Raw genomic sequence first — 27,275 nt, 5'->3', positions numbered from 1 at the left:
CACTCATCTAGTTGTTCAATTAGTTTATTTTGCTAACCTTTTAAATGAAACTTTAGATGTTGCCAAAATTCTCTCAACTCAAATAATTAATTTTCAACTTTTTGTTGTCATCAAAATAAGGTGGAATGAGAAATAAACAATATCAAGAGTAAAAGCCAAAATTAGATTATGGCCCTGTTAGTGCACTCTATAAGTTAAATGTATTTCACTTACACTAGGTAAAGTGCACTCTGTAAGTTAGGAGTGAAAGTGAATTACCAATCTCCATTTACTCATAACCTTTCCTCGGCAACGTCACTCGTCGAACCTCTGTTCCTCTCGCCGTCCCTAGCACTGCTTGACACCAATGACCTCCCGTTTATGATAGATATATATTTTATTGTAGGCAAATATTATTAGGTAGATGCTGGATATGCAAATCTTCCAGGGTTTTTGGGTCCCTATCGAGGGAGTTGTTATCATTTGCAAGAATTTGGAGATAATACTCCTACAAATGAAAGAAAATTATTTAATCAAATACACTCATCTTTACGGAATACTATCGAGAGTATATTTGGGGCTTTAAAAGCTCGTTTTAAGATACTACAAGATGCTCATTCTTTTGATTTCGATGTCTAGGTAAAAATTGTGATTGCTTGCAGTATATCGCATAATTATATACACATGGAATATTATATGAATTTATTGAAGATGAAGAATATGATTCAAGTAATGGTTCTAGTGCAGAACATTATGAAGATAACAATGCAAATGAAGATGAAGATAGTGATTATGGTGATGTTTTTGAGGATGACGTGAATACACAAAGTACTCAGAGAGAGTTTGCAATACAATCTACAAAAACATCGTATTTTTTTAGATGTATTAGCAATTCAGATGTGGCAAAAATTATTGACTATTATGTTTTAATGAAATTAAATATTTTTGTTGTATTTTTTATGTACAATTGTAGGTTTTTATATTAAATATTAGATTGAGTTATGTTTGTGTTATTTTTATTCTTATTACTACGTTGTGTACGTAGTACGTTGGATAATGAATAATTTAAGAGTAAAAATTTAAACACTATTAGACTAATAATTTTATTAACTATTTTGATATTATAAAAGTAAGTATTTGTGTAATTATTTTACTTTTTTATATTTAGTTAATAAATTAATATTATTTTGATATTATTAATTTAATTATTAGTAATTAGACTAACTTTAAGTTATATTATATTATTTGTATATATTTGATTAATAAATAAATTAATTTAATTAATTATTTTTTATTAATTTTTTGCAAGTTAAAATCTATCTTAGTTTATTAATAAAAAATTTAAGTACAACTATAGTAAGAGTTAATAGACTAACTTTATATAATAAAATATTCTATTTATATAACTATTTCATATTTAGATATTACAAAATTATAAAAGCAAGCGTTTGTTTAATTATTATATTTAATTAATTAACTAATATTAATTTAATTTGGTAAAAGTCAGATTTATCAAAATATTTTATTAATAAGTAATCTCTCTGCACTTTACACCGCACTTTCCATTGTGCATACTAAAATACAAATAAGTACTTTATACTTCACTTTACATAGTGCACATGAAAACAAACCCGAAGTGGTTTTTTCTTCTTTGTATTTAAAGTTTGGACCATCTTCATTTGTAGAATTCGTCTCATGGTTGATTTTCTTGGTGAGTATCTTACGATTCCAGAGGACCCGCGGACCACTCGAAGAAAATAGAGCGAAAATTATTAATTATTATAAACAAATCAACCAACCGCGTGTGCTTAGTTTATCCCTTGATCGGTCATGGTATTCTCGAGGCAGTCAGCCGGCCAGAGGGACCACCTTCCTTCTTCCTTCCTCTTCTCTCTTCTCTGTTGTTTGACAAGTCAAGCAACGAGAAGAGAGACCAACAGGAGGAAGAATAATAAGAAGATCCACCAACAAGCTGTCTCTATGGAATCTTCACAGCCCCAGCCCCATCGCCTCTTTCCTCACTGAAATAATCGATCGCTCCGCCTGACTTCTCTTCGGGGTCTGTGACTTGAGCTTGAGGCTGTCTGCTTCCTCTTCTAGATGAATCCGGCAGCGGCATCGACGTCCGGCAGCAACGGATCGGCCGAGACTTCGGCACCCAGAAGGAATTCTAAGAGGCCCAAGTGTAATTTATCTCCTAATTATTGCAGTCAGTTACTGTGTTTTTTATTTTTGGAAGTTCAGCATGTTTCTATACTGGGTCTATTTTTCTGTTTCAGTAGTTATATCGTTTCTAGATCTTGTCTGAGAACATCTCGATTGTGTTGTCTCGAAGTTCTGAGTGACTTTCTAATATACTATTCATGGCTTTTTTATGACAGTTCTACAAAAATATGCTCAAGTGGTCTCAATTTTTTCTTTTTTCCCGCTCTTGTTTGTTCTGGTTTCTTTTCATTGGTTTATGTGTTTACATCCTTAGTGGGTTTCTTGTTTACTATAATCCCCACCTAGGTTCTGTCGAATGGATCGTCAAAACTGTTATCTTTATTTTTTTCTTTTCCATCCTCTTTCAGATTCGAGATTCACCCAGCAGGAACTTCCTGCTTGCAAGCCAATTCTTACACCACAGTGGGTAAGCTAAAATGGATACTCAGTATTGTATCGGAAGCCAATTTGGTGAGAAGCGGATGTTAGTGAGTTTTTATTCTATTCACTACTCAGACGCCTTGTTTTTCTGGCAGGTGATCTCCACCTTTATTCTCATTAGCATAATCTTCATACCCATTGGAGTTGCTTCTCTACTGGCATCTAGAGATGTACGTTCACGAGTCATAATCATTGATTGTCTCAAGTTCTGTTACGTGCTTACTCATTTATTTTGCTTGCTTGCATGCTATTACATTTGCAGGTTGTGGAAATTGTTGATCGCTATGAGACAGATTGCATTCCTGAGAATGCCAGGAATGATAAGCTTGCATATATTCAAAATCCATCTACAAGCAAAAATTGCATAAGAAACATAACAGTAAGCTTCTCGTGCACAAGTTTATGGGTTTCATTCTATCCTTTATAAGTTAAATAAACTAGGTTGTCTTTATTGTTTCATTCTCAGGGCGACCCGCATGTGTAATGGCTCTTGCATAGTGGTATGATAATGAATTTGAATGTTGTGTCACTTTTTGGTAGCTCTAGGGTGATTTGGACCACTAAGTGTCAAAACATTGGGACTTAAGTAGCTAAAGTATTAGCAAAAATGTAACTTCAAAAATTCATATCTATCTCCAGATACAACTCATGTTGGCTTCACTACTTCCACTAATTTAGATGAAGACTGGAGAGCTAATTGTTTGCTAGAACTTTTGGTGGGTCTCTCACCTATTAAATTCTACAAGTCGACACACAAATTTCCTAATTTGAAATGCTTATTCGTTTGGAGAAGGGAAGCATACCTTTGAGATAATGACATAATGAGGTATTCCCAAAACAAAAGGAAAATGTGTTGCTTTTGGTTCACCTGTATAACCATTCATTGTATGTAGCATTTGTTACATGCAATAGTCATGAAAATAAATGATAATTATGGTCTTTTATGCTTCTCATTTTCTATTCAAATAATAAACACAGAACCAAGTGGGCAATTAGGAGCTTCAGTATGGACAGGATTGAACAAGATTCAGCTATGGACTGAAACTCCTTTTTTTTTCTCAACAAAAAGGAGCTTCAGTCCATAGCTTAATCTTGTTCAATCCTGTCCTCAGATTTGAATTATTACGTGGTATGATAATACGAAATGGCATTCCATTTAAAGAACATAACTGTTATCGGTGGAATGTGACTTGATCTGTACAACCAAGTTATATTTTTTAGCATTTTTGGTGCTCTGGTTTTGCTGATTATAGAGTCTAATTGTTAATTCTGTACCTTATATTATAAATAAACCATCTGATGACCAACCTTACAGGTACCAAAGCGTATGGAGAAGCCAATATATGTGTATTACCAACTTGATAACTTCTACCAGAACCACCGCAGGTATGAATGTTTTTTTTTCATGAGAGAACTTTTTCTCATTCGTGTTTATTATGACCCGTGCAATATTGTTATCAAGAAAAAATAAAGCTAAAATGTTTATTAATTGGATTATAGAAATTTCATGGTTCTGCCCAGGTGCATGAGTTTGTTGGTGTTGCTATGAATTTTCTTAACACCTTGCTGTTGATTTCTCAGATCCTGGACAGGAAAATTTTAATCCTTGTTCATATACATCAACTTGTTTTATAGTTAACCAACCCCCACTGAAGTTCTGTTACCTATTTGTTTATTGAGAAAATAAAAAGTGTATGCTTCTCAACTTTGTTAGGAAGCCGATCAAGATGCATAAATGCAGATTGCTATTGTGTTTCTCTAGCACCTAAATCTACCTCTAAACTGATCCAGGTATGTCAAGAGTCGTAATGATGGGCAGCTGCAGGATGACAAAAAAGCGAATTCCACGAGTGGTTGTGATCCCGAGGACACTGAAAATGGATCCCCAATTGTTCCTTGTGGTCTAATTGCCTGGAGTTTATTCAATGACACTTACAGTTTTGCGCGCAATAACCAGACACTACTGGTGAACAAAAAGGATATCTCATGGAAAAGTGACAGGGATAAAAAGTTTGGGTCTGATGTCTTTCCAAAGAACTTCCAAAAAGGAACTCTGATTGGTGGTAAATCACTGGATCCAAACAAATCAGTAAGTCTTGCCTCTTTGCATTTTCTAGAGTTTTCTTCATGCAGTGAGCCGTAATGATTGTGTTTACATGCTCACGTTGTCTTCCTCATTTTCTGAACATCTTAAAATTTATCTCTTTGCATTCAATTGGATACTAACTTAGAAATTTAGAAGAAAGAGAACTTGTAAATTTTTGTGCAGTTTAGGTGAAAGATATGGACAAAAGAAAGGTACAGAGAAAGCCCAATTTAAATTCATTATTCCTGTCCACGTCCTTGATGGGCGTGAATTGATATGTTTAAGATTCACCCCCTCTGACCAGCCAGATATGGCTTGAATTATCAACTATCATCATTTTTTGTCTTATTGTGAAATGATGAAATAAAGAAGCTTGAGAGGAGATAGAAAGGAGAGGAAAGGAGAGAAAACTGCTATAAAAGAGAGCAAAGGGAGAGCACTCCTTGTGGATCAGAACTTGAATCGTGGCCCTTTCTTATTCACTTAAGTGAAACATGAGTACAAGGACAAATATACCCTCATACACTTAACTACTTATAACTCCCACTCTACACTTCCAAATTACATGCAAATTGGTCCGTAGGGATACTTAAGCATACTGAACAATATAATATTCTGACTAGAAAATACAGATCATGTAAAATAACCAAACTGCCTCTTATTCGGTTTTTTAACACTCGTCAAGCTGGAGCATAGATGTCCATAAGCCCCATCTTGTTACAAAAAACCCCAAATTCATGTTTATCACCAACTTGATCGTTAGACCGAATATAGAGAGTGATGACGTCATCATCACTGCATCTCGAATAAAATGGCAGTCAACTTCTATATATTTTTCTCTCATGAAATACCAAATTTCCTGCAATGAATATAACTTCTTGATTATCTCACTACATGGTCATAGATTCAATAATCTGTCAATTCAACTCTTGAACAAATGATGTAACCCACATCGACTCATTAATAGTATGAGCCATAGTTCTATACCCAGCTTCTGCACTAGAACGAACTACAATGTTCTGCTTCTTGCTCTTCCAACTTATCAAATTTCCTCTTAAGAACACTAAATAGCCAGTGGTGGATTTTGTGTCAAGTTTAGATCTAGCATAATCTGGGGTTTGAAAAGGCTTATTTCTTCAAGTGACCATGAGGTTTAAAGAACAACCCCTTTCTAGGTGATCCTTTTAAATACTTTAATATTCTTTGTGTAGCCTCTAAATGTACCTTGCATGGACATTCCATGAATTGGATGGTCACACTGATAGAAAAAGATATATCAGAGCGGATGACTGTGACATCGATCAATTTCCCTACTAGTCTATGATATACTATTTTGCCCTTGAGTTCACCGTACTTTCATTATGAAGATCATGACCAACTTCCATGGGTGTCTCCACTGGTTTTGTACCTGACACGCCGTACTCTTGTAACATATCTGTGATATACTTCCTTTGTGTCAATACAAGCCCAACCTTGCTCGCCCCTCCTCTAGTCTAGCAATCTTAAACAAACAAAACGCCAAACAAGCCCAACCTTGCTTTTAGCAATTTCAATTTTGAGGAAATATTTTAAAGACCTCAGATCTTTGGTCCAGAAATGTTTAGCATGATGTTCCTTTACTTCTTTAATACCCTTTATATCATTCTCTAATAAAATAATATCATCCACTTACACTAGTAGTACCATAATCCCAAAGGCCGCTTCATAACAAAGAGAGAGTGATCTCAATGACTCCGAGAGGTACCAAAAGACATGACTATTGGCTGAACTTCTCAAACCATGCATTAGGACTCTGTTTAAGATCATATATTGTCTTCTTTAGTCTACACACCTTTCTAGTCTCTCCTTGAGCAACATACCCAAGAGGTTTGCTCCATATAGACCTGAGAAAAGTGAATATTGAAGAGAGAGAAGTGAGAAAATGAGAAGAGAGGAAAAAAGAGAAGAAATAACTCAAAATTGAGTCTTGTTGGGGGTTGAGCTTGACCCCCCTCCCTTTCCATTTACAAAATTACCCCTTATACACTTAAAACACTTAATTCCATATCTTCCACTCTACAAAGTCAAATTACATGAAATTCAGTCTATAGCCATAATATAATATGTAGAATAAGATAAAATAGAAGCCCCTAACATATGCTGAAGTAAAATGACCAAAATAGCCCCCAATAGATTTTCTAACACTCCCCCTCAAGCTGGAGCATATATGTCCATAAGGCCCAACTTGTTGCAAAATATGATAAATTCATGTTTGTCCAAAGCCTTAGCCAACCTATCTCCAAGCTGATATCCATAATGAACATACGGGGTGACTACTTCCTTCTTCATCACAACATCTCGAATAAAATGATAGTCCACCTCTATGTGTTTCGTCCTCTCATGAAACATTGGATTTTTGGCAATAAATATTGCTACTTAATTGTCATAATACATAGTCATGGGCTCATCTTGATAAAATCTCAACTAGCTCACCCTCGCAGGATGACGACCCTTTATCTCGGCCATGTAAAAAACCTCACCACATCAATTCACTAACAGTGTTTGCCATTGCTTTATACTCTGCTTCAGCACTGAATCGAGCTACAATATTGTGTTTCTTACTTTTTTAGCTTATCAAGTTTCCACCCAGAAACATAAATTAGTCAGTAGCAAACTTTCTGTCTAGTTTAGAACCAAGTATAGTCAGCATAGGAAAATCAATTTTCAAGTGATCACTAGGCTTAAAGTAGAAACTTTTTCCCGGTGATCCTTTCAAATACTTCAAAATTCTTTTTGCAGCTTCCAAATGGATTTTGCATGGGCATTCCATAAATTCACCACATTGACTGCAAAAGAAATATCTCGGCAAGTAACCATTGCACATATGAGCTTGCCAATCAACCTCCGGTACACTGTCTTATCAATGAGTTCAGCACTTTAATCATCGTGAAGGTCTTGTCCAACTTCCATTAGAGTGTCAATAGGTTTGGCTTTCAACAGCCCATACTCGGGTAGTATATCTATTACATACTTCCTCTTTGCTAGTACAAGGCCTTCCTTACTTCTTGCCACCTCAATGCCTAGAAAATATTCTGGCAAACCATGGTCCATAATCTGAAAATGTTTTTCTAGATGGGTTTTGACCTCTTCAATACCAATCACATCGCTGTCAGACTATATAATATCATCTACATATACCAACAAGACTACAATACCGAATGCCCACTTTAGGACAAAAAGTGAATGGTCACGATGACTTCTAGAAAATCCCATTGACATCACCATTTGGTTGAATTTTGCAAACCACCCTCGTCGACTCCATTTTAAGCCATATATTGCTTTCTTGAGTCTACACACTTTATGCATCTCCCCCCGAATAATATACCTAGCAACAGGGGAAAATTTTTCAAACACATCAATACCATATGTCTAGGTGTAGCACTTGGTTACCAATCTCACCTTGAATCTATCAATAGAACCATCGACCTTATACTTCATAGTTCATACCCACCTACATACAACGACAACTGCTCTAGGGGGTGAATCACATAACTGCTAGGTCCGCCTATCTAACAGTGCCTCTATTTCAACATCCATTCCCTGCTTCCACTGTAGAGAAGAAAGAGTAGCTTGCAGTGAAGAATGAATAGTGCAAGTAGATAGAGACAACACAAACTTTTTATACTGGTCAGATAATGAATTGAAAGAAACCAAGTTGGATAATGGACAGCGAGTACTTTTTCTTACACTTTTTCGAAGGGCAATGGGAAGATGTAAGTCACTTACCTTAGGGTCCACAGATGAATCAGGGTCATGGATCACCATGAGAGAGGGAATTGTCGACTGAGGAGAGGACACTCGTCGTCAATGATATACTTGCATTTGTTTCTTAATAGAAACCCTCGGTAAAGGTCCAGGACTACCTACTAGGATACAAATAGCAGATCTAGCACCCGTAAGAGGAGGAAGGATAATATTTGAAGAAGACACAAAGAAGGGATTATTCTCAAAAAAAATGACATGTGCAGATATAGACATTTGTACCCTTTCTGTTTGCAAGAATACCGAAAAAGATGCATTTGACTGCACAAGGTGACAATCTATCTTTGGACGGACCAAACACACGAGCAAAACAAACATAATCAAAAACATGTGGTGACAAAAGAAACAACAGAGCAGAAGGAAGTAAAACTTGTATAGGAATTTTACCCCCAAGGACAAAAGAAGGCATCTTGTTGATGGGAAAGCAAGCAGTAAGAATAATATCACCCCAATATGACTTGGGTACATTCATATGAAATAGCATTGTGTGTGCCACTTCTAACAAATCATGATTTTTACGTTCAACTATTCCGTTTTGTTGAAGAGTCAATTCACAAGAGGAGTGATGGATAATTCTTTGACTTTGTCAGAACATCGAATTTCTGGATCATGAACTCAAGACCATATTAGTATGCAAGACGTGAATAGAAATGGAAAACTGGTTTTTTATTTCGTTGTAAAAATTTTGAAATACATAAAAAACTTCAGATTTCTCTTGAAGGATAGAGACCTAAGTACATCGATTGAAATCATCAATAGACGAAACGAAATACTTATAACTAAATAAACTTATTACAAGACAAGGACTCCAAACATCGGAGTGAACATTCTCCAACAATTGACTAGTCTTGTGATGAGAGATTGGTAACGTATTTCAGTGATGCTTTCCCAACTGACACGATTTGCACTGAAATGAAAAAATGGAACGAAAACAAGAAAGGTAGATGACCTAATCGTAAGTGTCACTGTAGAGGTGAGACCATAGAGTGCATCATATGTAAAGTATTATCTAACAAGTGGCTCTCCAAATTACTTATAACTCCCACTCTTCCCCTCCAAATTACATGAAAATTGGATCATAGGGATACTCCAGCATACTGAATAAGATACTAGAAAATACAAATCATGTAAAATGACCAAACTGCTCCTTTTATTGTTTTCTAACACTTATCATAGCTATGCTAGGTCAGTTACATTCCTTTTTTTTTTTTTTTATCATTTACTAGTTCCATCATTAGGTCATCCTTCTTCAAGCCATTCCTCATCACTTCCATCTGTATTTTTCCACCTCTATCCTCACAGGTATCGACTGCCGTCACCCACTCCAGTACTTGGCCTCAATTACACACGTTTTGAACCATCTTAAATTGTCTCTTATGGACAATAAAGCCTCAAATAAAACGAACTACAAAGTTCTTAATATGGGAAAAATCCGGAAATTTATTCAATCTGTAGAATTTCAAACATACTAATCGCTTCATAATTAAATCTTATTAGGTTTTGGTAGTATATCTAATAGAGAAGGGCTAATGAGTTCGACTTCAGATGCTCAAATGCATCTCTCAAACATACCGATACTCATCTCTTTCTCTTATCTTCTCAATTCTAAACTTCTCCTGAGATAATTGAGAAGTCAGGCATTTGGTCTAGTGGTACTTTGTTGTTTCAGGCATGAGTGTTGCGAGTTTGATTCTCGCTATGCTCAACTTCTGAAAAGCACCATACCAATTAAAAGAAAAAAATAGAAAAAAAAGTGAAGGAAAAACATGTACTAATACTTTGACTATAATTTTCTTTCAGTGTTTTTCACGAAATGTGAATTTTTTCAAACTTTTCATTAAGCTTATAGTATAAAGCAGTGTCCAGTAGGGGCTAATCTCTCAGGCATAACTTTATCAAAAAGCTCAATAGACATTTTAGTTTTTTCATTTATAATTTTATAGTTAATGTTTTTTATCAGTCCTGTTCCTCCCCAGTGTATCACTGAATCTGTTTGAAACCAAGTCAAATCAACCTTTTCTTTAGCTTGGTTTGATTCTGATGAAGAATGTTGATAATTTCTAGGGAAGTGATAATGAAAAAAAAGATTGTTAGTCATGCTTTTATAGCAGGTCTAGCAAGGCAGCAACTAGTGGAGTGGGGATATCATTCTTTTGGAGGGGGTTCCGCACTTATAATTTCCATTCCAAAAAAAAAAGAGTAGTTAATTTGCTGTCTTTTGCATATGATGTTTGTTTGGTATGGGGAACCATGTTAGATATTAGTGATTCTTCTTGCAATTTCTTCAGAATTATCTATTTTAAAAAACGTTGTTTTCTCTTTCATTGGAAACTGTGTCAAATTGAGATATGAAAAACTTAAATAAACTAAAACTGCATCATCTGACTCCAACTAGGACTAGGTTAGCATAAATAGCATATGGAGCAATTTTCATGTTATACAGAAGCTATAATAGTCCCTCATCTGAAATAGCTTGGGATTTATGCATTGATAAGTTGGAATAAGTCTCCCAAGTGACTAGTTCTTTGTGATGGACCTAGACCAAATTTAACATATAAGTTCCGTTGTTATGATGCACATGATCTGAGAAAAAAATGCTAATATTTTATGGATTATTAGTGAATTGTCAGCTTCAGAGTTGGCTAACCAGGAAACATTGACACTGCTATGTATTTAAGCTTGAAATGATTGAGTGACCCATTTTTGCAATCTGAGTATACTAAAAGAGTCACAACCACTGTGACTAAAGGTTAAGATAAATGTCCTTGCTTATAATCCGTGGCCTTTTAATAGAGTGAGGGCCTTGGCTTGTTTGTGTCCTAATACCTGAATGGGTAAGATAGTTTAAGATGAACAATCTTTCTGTTTCTTGGAACCACCTTCACAACCTGAAGGTCCAGGATCTATGAGAACTCGCCTCGCCTAGTGGTATTTGGTGGGTGAGCAGATCTGCAATAGCCTACGTTCCTGAGCTTAAGAAAAAGATTAAAAAACCTTTTTTCTCAGCCCAGAAAGTACGAGCACCCTGAAAGTTTCAAATTTTGGTAAAATTCTTTCCGGCATTAATGAAAAGTCTCATTTTTGTGGGAGTTTTAAAAATGTAAGAGATCCGACGTGGAATTTTTGTGTGGCAGCTGAGCGAGCAAGAGGACCTCATAGTCTGGATGAGAACTGCAGCTCTCCCCACTTTCAGAAAGCTTTATGGGAAGATAGAGATGGACCTTGAAGCAAATGATATCTTGACAGTGGTTTTGGAGAACAACTACAACACTTACAGTTTTGGTGGAAAGAAGAAGCTTGTGCTTTCAACCACAAGCTGGTTGGGAGGGAAGAACGATTTCCTTGGCATTGCTTATCTTACTGTTGGGGGATTGTGCTTCCTTCTAGCAATGGCCTTTACTGTAGTATATCTGGTTAAGCCAAGGTTGGTTGCTTGAAGACTCGGGCTTTACATCTATATACTTATTCAATTTCTCTTTTAACTTTGAATAGAAAGGTTCCTTCCATTATTGAATTATATCTTTGATAATCTACTTTCTCATATGCAGGCGGCTTGGGGACCCAACATACTTGTCATGGAATAGAGCTCCTGGAGGCCGCTGAATGTCTTTGAACCTCCCTTTATTCCTTCATATTATGATGTTAGTGGGAGGGTAATATTTGTTATTTCTTGTACCATTAGAAGAATATTGTTAATTCATGAAAATCTAATAGTTCTGTCACTTTTCACTAAGGGGAATAACATTTTTGTCCACTAAATTTTAATCACTAGGACAAATGTTTACTAGAATTACAGCATTTATTTAAAAATTACCCAAAATAATTTAGTTTTATAATTCTAATAAGCAAATACATTTAATTCAAATTCGTTCAAGAAACTTTCTTATTTACATTTCAGAAACTCTATAGAAGTACCTAGAGATTTCAAGGTGACTATAGACGTGGGCACCGAGATGTGTGACATTAAGTTATCATTAACTAAGTAGAGCGAGTCCATGGATTATATTATTTTGTGGCGCAAAGCAATGTTTCACAAATTTGACAATTAGAAGAATTGTTTCTCACTTTTGGCTATTAGAGTTGTGAAAGTCGGATATAATTGAGTTTTACTATTGTAAGTTATTGGTGGATGAGAGGGAAGAAGTTTACAAAGTTTGTGAATACTTGTGTATGTTTTTGAAAGAACATAGAAAAGAAAAGAGAATATCTAATGTAGAGATAAGTGTTTCTTCCACAAGCATGAATCCTATTAAAGAGAATTTAAGTCATATTTTTAAGGAGCGTAGGAGTGAAAAAAAAATATAAAGATATGAATTAGATTTCAACTTGGATGAACCCTTAAACCCTAGAAATTCAGGTTTTAATATTTCAATGTGGTGGATGACTAATGACTGAAAGTATACGACATTGTCATTGATTGCGAGAGATATATTGGCTGTCCTTATTTCTGCGGTTTTATTTGAGTAAGATTTTAGCATGTGGTAGAATGATTAGTGCTTATCGTTGTGCTTTTTCTCTAATTACTAAGAGGTTTTGACGTGTGTGCAAGATTGGGTTAGAACTGAATTTGATGATTAGTTTAATTTTGTATTTATTTGATGAATCTATGTTAGTTTGTGACTTGTGAGGAGTTATTTTTAGTTGTCAGATTGGTGACAATATTGTATATTGTAAACAATTGGATGTTAAGAGATTTTTATGGTCTATTGAGACTTCAGTTTGATGCTATAAGATGTTTATGTTATTGATAATCCAATGTAGGTAAAGTTTCATGACGTCATGAGATTTCGATTATTTCAAGTGGTTAGTTGTATTTTTATGCATACAAGTTCTATTTGGATAGATGATTTGTAATTCAATCCAAGTGTATAGTGTAAATTAAGATTATTTTATTTTATCATAGCATTTGTAATTTTTTGAATTTTAAAAGAATTTTTATTATTTTTATAGGTTTATAGATTTTAATGGGTCTTGGCTTAATAATTATTTTAACAAATATTTGTATTTTTAATGCAACAAGTTTAATTTGAATGGATTATTTGTTATCTAATCTAGGTATATGTGGTGTATGATGTCAGCGGTAGCTTTCCGCTCCTAAGATATCGGTCTGTTCGATAGTATTGGTTAGGCGTTTGACATGGTGTTTGAGCTTTCCGTCACGTTCCGCGTTTGAATCCCGGAGTGTAGCGGTAGGGAATGGGAACGGGTGTCAGCGGTAGCTTTTCGCTCCTAAGAGACCGGTCTGTTGGGTTGTATTGGCTAGGCGTTTAACTTATGAATAAGTTGTTTCAACTATATCATGACAATTATTATTTGTAATTTTTTAAAAAATATGATTTTTATAGGTTTATAAAATTTTTAATGAGCCTTTATCTTATGTAGCAAGCCAGGCCAAGTAGGGATACGTTGAGGATGAAGGAACAAGGCAAGTATTTCTAATATTTTTGAAAAATATTTACAATATATGCCCATTTGTATGACTTCTATCCTAGTTAAAAATAGTATTTAAAAATTACCCTATTCAATTGCTATAGTTTTAGTATTTGAAGAATTTACAGATTTTATATTCAATGATACCAAATTTACAACTTGTAGATAAAAATAAGATAATTGAATATAGAATCTGTAAATGTTTCTAAAATAAACCGTACGGATGGAAATAGAATAGAATAATAAAAGTGCGTAAGCGTCAAGTAAAATGGTTGATTCCCTATGCTTTCACCCTCCTCAACTTGCTTGAATCTTAGCCAAAAACTACCAAAACGCCACGGTCGACCACTTCACCATTTTGGAAGGCAGTGGCAATTTTGTAACAAACTAAACAATAACAGGTATTTTATTTCGTTTCGTTTTCCCCTTACGCGGGCCGATAAAATACTCTGCTTTTGTAGTCTTCTGGCCGTTTCGGAAGCTGGGAGGGAGAGAAGGGGATCCAATCTGGCGACCATGGCGATCTCTTCTCGACCCTCCTATCTCATCTTCTTCTCGCTTGTCTTCCTGCTCCTCTCTTTCCCCCTTTCCTTTGCAGAGATTCGGTTCTCTGAGATCCGGTCCGATGGCCGCTCGATCATTCCCTTCGATGAGTTTGGTTTCACGCATTCCGGCCGTCTTGAACTCAATGTTTCCCAGATTTCCCTCTCAAACTCCAGCCCGGAGTATGACCTCTCTCAGATCGGCTTCTTCCTCTGCACGCGGGATTCATGGCTCCACGTATTGCAGCAGATCCAGGATCTGGATATTACTTGCGCTCTTCAGTCCGACCTGATCAAGCTTGTGTACACTTTCGATCGCCTCCGCGGCAATTCCTCCTTTGATACACTCTTCGAGGAGGCGCAGGCAAATCAATTCACTCTTGTTTTCGCGAATTGTCTTCCTCAGGTACAGGTTTCCATGGACGTTCGGTCTGCCATGTATAACCTGGAGGGAAAGAGCGACCGTCGGGATTACCTTTCCGCTGGAAAAACTGTGCTTCCTAGGGTTTACTTCTTCTTCTTTGTGGTGTACTCCTCGCTTGCGGTTCTGTGGATCTTCGTTTTCTACAAGAAGCGCCTAACTGTCTACAGGATCCATTTCTTCATGTTAGCCGTTGTCATCCTTAAAGCGCTTAACCTCATTTGCGAGGCGGAGGATAAATCCTACATCAAGCGCACTGGTTCTGCGCATGGATGGGATGTGCTATTCTACATTTTCAGCTTCTTGAAGGGGATCAGTCTCTTCACTCTGATCGTTCTTATCGGAACTGGCTGGTCCTTCATCAAACCCTACCTACAAGATAAGGAGAAGAAGGTTTTGATGATTGTAATTCCTCTTCAGGTCGTGGCAAATATCGCTCAGGTTGTAATTGACGAGAGCGGGCCCTACGCGCAGGACTGGATCACGTGGAAGCAGGTGTTCCTGCTCGTTGATGTAATCTGCTGCTGTGCGGTGCTCTTCCCAATTGTATGGTCTATCAAGAACCTCCGAGAGGCTGCCAGGACAGACGGGAAGGCGGCTGTTAATTTGATGAAGCTCACGCTGTTTCGCCAGTACTATATAGTTGTCATTTGCTATATTTACTTCACGAGGGTTGTTGTCTATGCGTTGGTCACTATTACTTCATATAGGTATCTTTGGACAAGTGTTGTGGCAGGGGAACTAGCTACACTTGCATTTTATGTGTTCACGGGTTACAAGTTCAGGCCGGAGGTCCACAATCCCTATTTTGTGATTGATGATGAGGAAGAAGAAGCTGCCGCTGAAGCTCTGAAACTTGATGATGATTTTGAACTGTGATAAATCTGTGGCTTGAGTTGAAAGGTTGAATTGCCATGGGATAGTAACTGAACAGAGATTCTGGAACAGCTAGGATTTTGAGGAAGAGGAATACTTGAGGAGCAAGAACATTGTGAAGGTTAAGGTAGGATTCCCCACATTGAAATAGGTCAGTTTCAATCCAATATTCGCAATACTCTTGTTTATGGTATAGACTATTTTCAACCCTTGTTCATCCTATAAACTTAGAGTCTTTTGTCAAATTTCTCTTTGACTCTGTCTGTCTTCAAAAGTTTGACTTTGGAGATTTGGATACTCATTCATATTGATACTTTGTGGGTGGTATGTGCTTGATCCTGTCCACTATATTTGTGAATTGAATTACCTCTTAATTTGTTTGGGATGCTTGCTTGATCTGAATAATATTGCAAGAGTGATCCTGGGTCTCTGACATGCATCCAAGCTTATCATTGCTGCTATTCCACGAGGTTGATGGAAGTATCAATTAAAAAGAAATATTTAGTTTTTTGATATGGGAGTCTGTTTCCTCTTGATTCTGGAGTGCAGATAGTTATTGGTAGTTTTATGTTGGATTTAACCCATCGGATAGCACTTAAAGTTCTGTCTGTGGGGAGTGCAGATAGTTATTGGTAGTTTTATGTTGGATTTAACCCATCGGATAGCACTTAAAGTTCTGTCTGTGGGTTAATTTGGTGGTATTTGGATCTTTTGGTGTTCATTATTTAATTATAAGCATAGAACCATTTGACAATTTTTTTCTGTTGAACCAATATGTCAGTGGACTAGTGTTTACCAACCTTATGCTAATAGATGTTCAGGAGTTGAGGAGTTTCAAATTTGATTAGAATCTGATATATAACGTCCCACTGGTTCAAAAGTGTTAAAACCTGTTGTTGGATAGATAACCCACTAAATTAATACATCCAAAGATGCATAGGCCTGTTATGCTTGTAAAACATTCATCTGATGCTAATGGTTCAAGTTTGTTAAATTCCAGGAAGCATGCAATACTATATCATTTAGATAGTTTTTCAACTTCACAGAACCCTTAAATTTATAACTGTTGGATACTTCAATTTCATACAGAAATGTTCAGATCCATTCACGAAATCTTTATCTTGAAAAAGTTGCTAGCATCAAACTGTAAACAAGCTCTAGCATGTAAATCTTTGCTCTAGTATAAAAATGTGGCTGGCATGTGATAGGACCTGCTGTAGAAGGAAAAGTGCACAGGCTTTATTAGTGGATTTCCTACCTTCAGGGTGACATGTTTTTCTTTTCTTTCATTAGAGATTCTTGTGGCATGAACAATTTCAATGAGTAATTCAGTTCAGAACTAAACTTCTTCAGAACTGATCCACATTTAGTGTTCTTGACGTGTTTATATTTTTGGTGGGAAAAATGTAATCTCGTAGGTTTAGAGTCAAATATGTGTTTAAACTAGCTTTTGTCTAGCAGAAGACGAATCTCAGTATGGAAGTTCCTTTTTTGTTTGATTTGATTATCTGTTGCCTATTTTTTGTTCCATAGCATCCAAGGCCCTCTCCTTTTCATGTATTTAGATAAGGATTAGGATTGCCTGTTGATGAAAACTCATGGCTTCAGTGCACAAGCCATGTGGTGTGTGGTGTGTGGTGTGTGGTGAACGAGAACTACTATATGTATACAAGAGTAATTACTGTTGAGAGACTGATAAAAGGAGGAATAATAGAAGGAAGTGAACATAACAAAATATTACTGCCATTGGTATTGGGTTCTAACTTGCTGTAGCCTCTGAAGTCTGTAGCAATTCTTCATCCTAGGTTGTTATTTTTTTCCTGGAAGGGAGACTGTATATGTGGTAGGTGATTTGAGGTCACTAGTACAGGGTGTACCAGCTAGTACAGGCTGGTTTTCATGTTGTGTGGGCTGCCCTGGCTGAATTATATCACATTTGGGCACACAATACTGGTATGTGGAACCATGGTCTCAATGGACATTCATGGGACAAAAAAAGTCTTTTCAAATTGCCTTAGTGGGCAGCTAGCCAATCGTGTATCCACCATCCTACCTGGCCGAGGCGTTTCTTGATTTTGTACCATTAACTTGGAGAATTTTTTTGATTTAAACCTGTTCATTCCTAAGATATTGATTCTTTCTGTTCTAGGAATTGGTTATGTGGATAGTAACTCCATATCTCTTTTAAGTTTCTTCATCGTTCTGTTACAATCTTTATCCTGCCTACTGGTTCAAGTTGGTATTTGGTGCCACAAAAAATGGATTTCAGAAGTAATCTTTGATCCCCTGAATTTCGAGAACTCTTGACTATTTTTATGCATTTATGTCTGGTGGTATTTATTGTTTGTTTCTGTATATATTCTTCAATGTTTTGTTTACTAACATACATTGAATTTCAATCATTTTTCTGTCCTCTTAAAATGTATCACTTCTTCGTATGTTTGTGTGCAATGTTTCTAGTTTTGACACGTTGTAAACTTGTCTAATCCCATATACTGATTTTTGACTCGTTGTGAATGCCTTATCCCATATGTTTAGGCATCAGCTATATAGTTTTACGTTTAATTTTGTGTTCTATTCTTCTTTGCAACTCTTTTCCATGTTAAACATGATTTTGAGCTTAGCTCTTTTAGAACTTATTATTGTGAGCAATGTTGGCCCAGGTGGTGTCTCAAGAAGGGGTGAAATGTAAAATAAAAATTTAAGCTCTTAAGGTATAATTAAAAGTAAGCAAATAAGTAAAAATAAAAAGTACATATATACAATCAGAAATAGGCAAAGATTTTATTATTATTGATGTTCCTCTAGTGGTAATCTTATCAAGATCCCTTGATTTGGAAAATTTTCACTATCTTGTTCTTGTAGTAAAAAATACAAGAGAGATTCTAGCTCTCGTTTTAAGCCAAATGTAATCTCTAATTGCATTATCCCAATCTTCTAACTTTTCCCCAAAAGATTCAATATAAACTAGATTTTAGTTTTCTAGTAGACATTTCCTTTCTACATTCAAGCGTTAACTCTTTTAGGTGTCAAAGTGCTAGAGAACTTGTAAAGAAAGTGAAAATATAAAACAGAACAATTTTTTTTTGCAACTTTCTTTTGGAAAAATAACCCTTCTTTTAGTGAGATCTAAACTTCCTAATATTTAAATAAATTAAATGAAGTGTATGGAGCTTGATGAAACTATAAATGCCAGAAATGTGAAAAGAAATGGGAGGATTTAGGCAAACCTCAAGTGTTTTCTTCAAAATGGTAAAATTAGAATTTGAAGATTAAGAATATTTTTCTAGAGGCTTGGTATGTGAATTTAAGCTTGTTAGATGCTTACGAATTTTGAAGCTTGCTTATAAGTTTCCTATCCAAAATATCCATTTTTGACCATTTAAAAAAAGTTGTAAAGTGAGTCCTTGATCTTCCAACTAGTTTGTGGTTGTCTTTTTGAATCCTTCTTAATCTTCCAACTTATGTGACAAGGATGCCAACTCGTGATAATCATGGTGGGTCCTACTTCTTATGTATTTGGGCCCATCGCGTGGGTCTTCCTTGGTCGTGTGACCCATCTTATAATACTCTTAGATATTTGGGTTTTCCTTGGTCGTGTGGGTTGGAGTCCATCTTCCAACAAAAGATACGAGATCAATAAAAAACTTTGGACGACAATGCAAAGAGCAACTTTGGACGAGCCAGAAACTTCAAAAAATGGGCTGGATACCAAGTAACAGAGCAAGTTTACGTATTTTTGTTGGTTAGAACTGGTACGATCAAATAACTTGGCGAAAGTAGAGATTTCTGTAGAGAAATAATCCGGCGAATCGAAACAGAAAACAGACTCAACAGAGTTGTCCCACGGCGCTGGTTTAATTTTTCCTTTGTAGTAGTAGTCTTTAACAAAAAATCATCATTTTACAACAATAACCATCTCTCATATTAATTCTTTTACAGCAGCAACAATCATCTTCCATTTTGAATTCCATACCAGGGGAACAAAACTTCGGGAATGAAGAGAAGAAAAAAAACTTACCAGCCAAATAATTGGACTCTACTACCTTTCTCTATTATAAATAGAGGTTCATAAACTCTGATTATAATAAGTTAATGAAGTCAATGAAGTATTTATATTTTCCATAAATTTAATATCTTTCACATATGGAACATTGTCTTTTTGAATGTTCTTTGCCAAATTGTGTTTCGCTATCAGTTGGTAACTTAGTGCTATTATTGGTCAACGATCATTTTCATCAATTCATTTATCTTTGGAACAACTGAGCTGGAAGATTGTCGTGAATATATTTGCTTTGGTCAGGAAGATTTACTGTCGATTCTCTAGGAGATATCTCCATTGCTGGTTTTAGGAAACTCTTCGCTCGTCTTCATCATTGCTGAGCAGTTGGATGTTAACAGAGGAAGTCTTTGCAAATCCAAAATTTTCTACTACCTTCGAAAGTTATTTTCGTCGCTTGACTAACAGTCCATTCCAATTCTTGTTGCTATTTTTTGGAAGTCTCATAGGATTAAATTCCGAGTTTGGCTTACTGAATCCGAGTTTGTCTCAAATTTTCACTATCCCGTGTTGTTCAGAAGCAAGCGTTGTGGGTAAGTTATGTTTTTCTGCTGTTTGGTTTTTGCGACTGCTGTTGCTGGAAGATTATCCCACTGGCATCTTCCGCAAACAACAACAGGGAATAGAGCATGATAGCCTGGAATCTTCTGTTCTACCTAGTTGCCTGAATCAATGTAAAACTCTCTGAGATTGGTTTTGCCGAAAGAAGAAGACTTCAAGAATGAGGTTGTAACAGCTGGACTGTACAGACAATGTGAATTGGCCATCCGACGAGAGGTCTTGTTTCCTCCTGACCATCATGGGAGATGATTCCTTTTCCAAAGCATGACTTCTCTCTTTCTGTTAAGTACCTAGCCAATACTACCCAAAAAATCGGCTTGGTAGGTAGCGAAAAGCCAAGTACTTGGCCCAGGCCCATAACAATACTCACGCCTTCACGAGCCGAAGTCCACGGCGACCCACTTGCTATGGCCCACTCTAGCAACCCACACCGCCTTTTTGCGCTATACAAGTCGCTATGTCGTCCCCTCCGCTAAGTTTGCTCATGCCAGGATTCGAACTTGCGATGACGGTATAGCTCTGATACCAAATGTTAAACACTAGCCAATACTACCCAAAAGACCGGCTTGGTAGGTAGTGGAAAACCAAGTACCTAACCCAGGACCATTACACTTTTTTGCAGTTGTACTCTTTGACATCCATTGATTCTAGTCCATCTCTGTTCTATGGATGACGATATCATATCATAATTCCAGGATTTGTTTGCTGGAAATTTTTTGTATTCCAGACGTTGCTATTTTCGAATTGATTCTTGCAGCCGTATATATCCAGCTCGGCTGTCAAGTTGGTGCTGGTATCTCGTTGATTGGCATATATCCAACCTAATATTCTGATATTCTAACTTAAGTCGTTGTTGTTGTTTTTTTTTGAAACTCCTTAGGCTCATCTTTGCACCATCATTGGCCGAGTTTATCAACTTTGCCTACTACTGATTTTTTGGCTGATTCACTGTTGTCTCCTTCGCCGCTCGTCAATCTTGTAGGTGGGAATATCTGTTGCAAATCCGCGTCATTCTTGCCATTGTCTTCACTGCTGTTTCCAATCTTGCTCGTTGTTGGTATCCTCCTGTAATCCCGAACATTATTGTGCCAGCTGCGTTGCCACTTTGGACGGCGAAGATGGCACTGTTGAAAAATTTAATGTTTCCTAACTTAGGAAACTGATTTTAATTGAACGGTAGCCCAACCTGTACCAGACCTTGCCGGGTCAAGCCAGCAAATGGGGCTGCCCTTCTTGCTGCTATCGAGTAGCACTAGTCTACTCAGTTAACTCGGGCCAACTTGGTTCAGGTCAACTCAGTGAGTCAATTAGGCTCTGGTCAACCTGACTTGGCTCACTTATTTCCTGCCTCGGTTATACGGTTTCGGGTCACAAGGTTTATACCTACTTTTCCTGTGACTCATCTATATTGGTCTGATATCTTACTCGTTTCAACTCGGTTCTTTTTTTCCGACTTGATTATTATCTTGGATTATTACCCAGATTTGGTGCAACTTCCTTATTTACTGATGGACTCACTGTAGACTATTTCATGAGTCCTTATTATTCTCATGGATTTCTATTATTTACTAGTTCTTTGCTACTATACAACTACACATATGGTGCATGTTATTTGGGCATTGACCCATTTCCGTTGCTGCTATTGTGTCTCTTTGATTGAGACATTATTTATGAAGAAGAGCTCCTTGGTTGCTTGCCTTGGGTTCATAATTTGTTGACTATTGTCAGCATTGGTTCGTCTGATGCGAAATTTGAATTTCTTAGAAAAATAAAGCACATGGTGGCCTCAGAATCTTATTTTCCTCTTTACCCATTACCCTTTGGTAGTCTTCTCCTGCCATCTTTTATTTGATTTTCACTTACAGACATTACCCACTTTAGTGATTATTTTCACTATATTCGTTTGAAATCCTTTGAGTTTGGTTTTGACTTATGTTTTATCACCTATTTTTACCTTATGAGAGTTTGTGTCCGGTTTCGTACTTATCCTTGGGACACCGTGATGGAAGAGATTAGTACTACATCTATGTTATTTTGTTTAAGCTCGAATCACTGCCATTACCTCCCAGCTTGAAGGGGGGGGGGGGGGGGGGGGGGGGGGGGGCGGTATTCGAATATATGATGTAATTAAGGTGACACTGATGAGTTTGGTTTACGTTTTCTGTCTCTTCTTCACTCTTATTAGGGTGAAGGGTATACTTATAATATTGGTAGTTTTGATACCTATAAATATATCTTATGGGGGAGGGTTTGGCTAAGTCCAAGACCCTAATTTCCTCCTCCTTTTGCCTCACGTATTCTTCTCTCTTTCCTCTCTTGGACATGTATCATACTCTATCCTCTCTTCTTCTATCTCTCCTTTGCTTAATCTCATTACTTATGAAATCCTGAAAATCAACATAATTTGAGTATATGACCCTTGATTTATAATAGAGGAAACAAATAGAATCTAATTATAATTAAACTACCCTTTCTCAATTATATCCAAAGTTAAATACTAAAAGATAAGTCCTAGAACAATTGAACAACTGAACATAAATAAAAGACTAACATAACTAAAATATTTTTAATTAAGACTCTTCTGTGAGACCTCCTTCCATGAGACTCTTCTTAAACTTCACCATATTAATTCTGGCTCTGTGAGAGTCATGTAAGACTTTTCCATATTTGCTCTTCAACAAAATAGCAGCTAGTTTGGCCATGTCTTAAAGGATATGAAGAACATAGTCTTTTGCATAAATCAGAATTATAATAACTTACAAATTTTTTACTTTCACTCAAGCAAGACAGTCTAAATGACTATGAAATAGTTAGTTAATCATCCAAATGATAAAGTATTCACACTAAGCTACATTGTGCTCTCTATGGACTCAAATGAATAGTTTTAAGTATTTGACAAATGATGCCATCTACAACGTTGCAATATCAGGTTGTAAAATATAGTTACTCACTCTATAGTAGAGTACTACATTATCCACTGCCATATCAAATTTTTAATAGCCCATAATACCATTATTGTTGTGTAAAAATTAACTGTTGAAACAAATAAAACAAAACCTCCACGTATAAAATACTCTATTGTGGTCTCCCCGGGTTTCAAACTTCAACGAAAATATTCAAAAAACAAAAAAAAAAAAAAGAATTTTTTATTGTTATAAAAAACCAAATAGGAGGGTTGGTCAACATAAGATTTGAGGAGAAATATGATGCTGTAATTTTAGACAAGTTACCTTGGACTAAGAAACTTCAATGCTAAAAGCCATCTCAAATTTGCTAACTTTTATATAGTGGTGTAATTGAGGACAAGATTTAGGTTGCATAGCCTTATTATCTCCAAACACTTAAGATGGTAGCAATTTTCTTGACTCTTCTCTCTCTCACCAACTTCGAAAAGTGGACATCAAAGTTTTGAATGCCAAATAATAGCTTTTTGTGTCATCTTGTGGTGAGTTTGCTTAATGTAATGTTGGGAGCTGTTTTAAGGAAGGGAACTTAATAGCTCTATCCACCATGCCACATCCCAAACAATGGTAACTAGTAAACTCAAAACTACTGTTTAATCATCCCAAACAATATAAATTCTATGGATTCTCAACTCAATTCAAGAATGGACATGTGAACTCTGACGAGATTTCGAAGACTCACATTTTTGCAACAAAATAATATAAATTAAGAGAAGAAATATGAGAAGTTGAATTGAAGTACGTATGTGCATTGATTAAAAGTGGTATTTATATATATTTTATAATGATAAACTTAACTGAAGAGATAATTACAACAAAGAGCTTATCTGAGAACTTAAGGGGAGATAAACCTGAGACTTTGTAATTCCTTTATCATGCCCCATCAAGATAGGCCATGGTTAAAGAGGCCAATCTTGTCTCTTAGCAATTGAAACTATGAACGTGGTAATGGCTTTGTAAGGAGATCAGCAAGTTGGTTAGCAGAAGCAATATGAGCAACACAAAGTAGACCAGATTGAACCTGATCGAGGATGAAATGATAATCAACTGCTACATGTTTAATTATAGAGTGAAACACGAGATTGGAGCTTAAATGAGGGGTACCAATATTGTCACAATAGACTATTGGAGAAGACTATAAATTCACACTATGTTCAATAAGCAGAGAGCACACCCACCGAAGTTTAGCAGCAATAGCAACAACTAATTGATACTCGGCCTTAGTGGAAGAACGGACAACAGTGTATTGTTTATTTGAACTCAGGAAATAAGATTACACCCAAGATAGATAAGGTAGGCACTAGTGGGAGAGTAATCATCTTTATTGCCAGACGAATCGGCATCCGAGAACCCATGTAGAGACTTACGGTGTAGAAGAAGTCCTTTATTCTATGTGCTAAATAAATACCTTAAAATTCGTTTGACAAACACTCAGTGCTAGTCAGTCGGTTGATGCATAAACTAAGACATCTTATTGACAACAAAGGAAATATCAGACTGAGTGAGAGAGAGATATTATAGGCTGCCAACTATTACATGAAACTGAGATGGATCAGAAAGTGGAGAGCTCGAGGTCATGGTGAGTGATGAAGAGTTCATCGGCAATGGGGTGAGAATAGGTATAACATCTTCCATATGAGTCATTTTGAACAGGTCTTTGATGTATCTGCGTTGAGAGAGTAATATGCCATTGCGATGCATAGTAACCTCAACTCCAAGGGAGTAAGAGAGAGAGCCAAGATCTTTCAGAGAGAAATGATGAGCGTGGTAAATATTAAATTGAGAAATATCGTCATCATTATTACCAGTAATAATAATGTCATTGTCGTACACCAGTAGAAACAAAATATGCTTGCCAATATTAAGAGTAAATAGGGAAGTATCAGAGTGAGAATTCTTGTAATCTGAACCCACAAGAAATTGACACAGTTCATGTTACCAAGCCTGTGGAGCCTGTTTGAGGCCACATATAGCTTTATGAAGTTTGCAGACATAGGTTGGATGTTCTAAAACAACAAAGCCCGATGGTTGTGCCATATAAACATTTTCTGAGAGCAAACCTTGAGGAAAGACATTGTTGATGTTGAGTTGATGAAGGAACCAACCATTGCTGACTGCAATACTTTGTACAAGTCTCACACTGGTGAGCTTAACAACCGGGTTGAAAGTCTCATGGTAATTTATACCTAGTAATTGATGAAATCCTTTGGCTACAAGACATGCTTTGAATCTATCAATAGATCCATCAAAGTGACTTTTTATTTGAAAGATCCACTTACAACCAAAAAGATTAGTGATACTATCAGGAGGAACTAGCTCCCATGTCCCATTACGAGCAAGAGTATCATATTATTCAGACATAGTTCGACGCCAATTATGATCTTTGATGGCTTGAGTCATGGAGGTAGCTTTAAGGTCGGGTTGGGATGGCAGGTGGGTGTGAAGGTTGAGTTTTTGAATAGGTTTATGAATACTATTTTTGGCCTGAGTGGTCATGCGATGTTGGGTGAGTTGTTGGGTGGTAGACTGTGTTTCAATGGATGGATGGCTAGCATTTGGGGATGGTTGGATGGGTTGTGGCTACTGTTCAGTTTATCTATGAAGTGTTAGTGACTCAGAGGTTTGTGAGTTATCATAAGAACGAGGCATGTCTTAAGGGTGCCCTTGAGGAGGAGTGTTAAAAGTTGCCTATGGTGACGAAGTTGATGAAATAGTAAGCACAGGGGGAATTCAGGTATCAACGGTGGTGGAGGTGAGACATGACAAGTGATTATTGAGAGCGGTGTACAGGAAGAATGACTCTACAATTGACATGATGAGAAACAAATATTTTTTAAGTAGATGGGTCAAACACAAGTAAACACTTTGAGATAAAGAGTAACCAAGTAATACACATGGTTTAGACCTTTGATCAAGTGTGTGAGATGTATATGGACGAAGCCAAGGATAACATAAATAGCCAAAAATCTTTAGTTTAGAATAATTTGGCGTTTGGTGGAAAATTAACTCATAGGAAGATGGTTGATTGAGAGTAGAGGTTGACATCTTGTTTTTTAAATAGATGGTAGTAGAAAAGGCATGGGACGAAAAAGTAATTGGAAGAAAGGCATGAGAAAGTAAGGTGAGACCAATTTCAACAATTTGATGATGTCATCTTTTTAAGTAGCCATTGTGTTCATGTGTATGGGTGGAGTGGTTAGGTGAGAGATGCCATTTAAAGAAATGTAGTAATATTCTCCCCTTTTGTCTAAATAGAGTGTGATAATTTTTCTTTTGAAGTAATTTTTCAAAATAGATTTGTAATAGTGAAAAGATTTTTGTTTGAGTGGGAAAAACCATATGTATTTGGTATAGTGATCAACGAAAATGACATAGTATTTGAAATTATCTTATGAAAAAAATGGAGAAGTCCATAAATCAGAAAAATAATTTCAAGTGGTTGTGTAGAGATAAGAGATGACGTTGAGAAAGGCATTTTATGGCTTTTATTGCAAAGACATGCATGACATGAAAATTCTTTTGGCATAGGAGTAGAAAAGTTTAAATGATAACTAGAAAATATGTGTGTCAAAATGGAAAGATCGTGATAACCTAATCGATGATGCCAATTGGATGATGTGGTTTTGACTTGAGAGAAAGCGAGAATTGGAGAAACAAAGATTTACGAGACGACCACTCATACACTCCATCTCTAGTGCTGCCTGTCAAATGGATTGTCCTCGTTCGAAGATCCTTCACATGAAAGGAAGTCGAGAAATTCAATAGAAATATTATTAGTCGTACAAAATTGAGAGATAAAAATTATGTTCTTTTGCATGTTTAGTATGTGAAGGACATCATTCAAAGTAAATTTAGTATTGGGAGTTGGAAGAGATATAGAACCAATGTGGGTGATGGAAAGACCAGTGCT

The 27,275-nt window shown here is 36.3% G+C and overlaps 2 protein-coding genes across 2 annotated transcripts; both read left to right on the top strand.

Annotated features, from left to right (window-relative positions):
• Window positions 1-1,834: 1,834 nt before the first annotated feature.
• LOC137947922 (ALA-interacting subunit 1-like) lies at window positions 1,835-12,286 on the top strand. Its single transcript, XM_068793766.1, has 8 exons — window positions 1,835-2,164; window positions 2,553-2,611; window positions 2,721-2,795; window positions 2,888-3,004; window positions 3,941-4,011; window positions 4,417-4,714; window positions 11,647-11,936; window positions 12,061-12,286. The coding sequence occupies exons 1-8, from the start codon at window positions 2,080-2,082 to the stop codon at window positions 12,113-12,115; spliced, it is 1,050 nt and encodes a 349-aa protein (XP_068649867.1). The 5' UTR covers window positions 1,835-2,079; the 3' UTR covers window positions 12,116-12,286.
• Window positions 12,287-14,413: 2,127 nt separating this feature from the next.
• On the top strand, window positions 14,414-16,161 carry LOC137948709 (protein CANDIDATE G-PROTEIN COUPLED RECEPTOR 7-like). Its single transcript, XM_068794855.1, has one exon. The coding sequence runs from the start codon at window positions 14,459-14,461 to the stop codon at window positions 15,782-15,784; it is 1,326 nt and encodes a 441-aa protein (XP_068650956.1). The 5' UTR covers window positions 14,414-14,458; the 3' UTR covers window positions 15,785-16,161.
• Window positions 16,162-27,275: the final 11,114 nt, after the last annotated feature.

This window comes from Aristolochia californica, unplaced genomic scaffold, assembly GCF_029961685.1.
Source record: "Aristolochia californica isolate CCGP_79_NKW_82.1479 unplaced genomic scaffold, dmAriCali1.0.hap1 SCAF_13, whole genome shotgun sequence".
Classification (NCBI taxonomy): domain Eukaryota; kingdom Viridiplantae; phylum Streptophyta; class Magnoliopsida; order Piperales; family Aristolochiaceae; genus Aristolochia; species Aristolochia californica.
This window is presented reverse-complemented; position numbering and strand designations above follow the sequence as displayed.

What these genes read in the sequence shown, in the direction of transcription:
- LOC137948709 (XM_068794855.1), top strand. Translation starts at nt 14,459, where the DNA reads ATGGCGATCTCTTCTCGACCCTCCTATCTCATCTTCTTCTCGCTTGTC.
- LOC137947922 (XM_068793766.1), top strand. Translation starts at nt 2,080, where the DNA reads ATGAATCCGGCAGCGGCATCGACGTCCGGCAGCAACGGATCGGCCGAG. An exon ending in CAATTCTTACACCACAGTGG is followed by an intron (nt 2,612 to 2,720) that starts GTAAGCTAAAAT and finishes TTTTTCTGGCAG; the next exon opens with GTGATCTCCACCTTTATTCT. An exon ending in CTCTACTGGCATCTAGAGAT is followed by an intron (nt 2,796 to 2,887) that starts GTACGTTCACGA and finishes TTACATTTGCAG; the next exon opens with GTTGTGGAAATTGTTGATCG.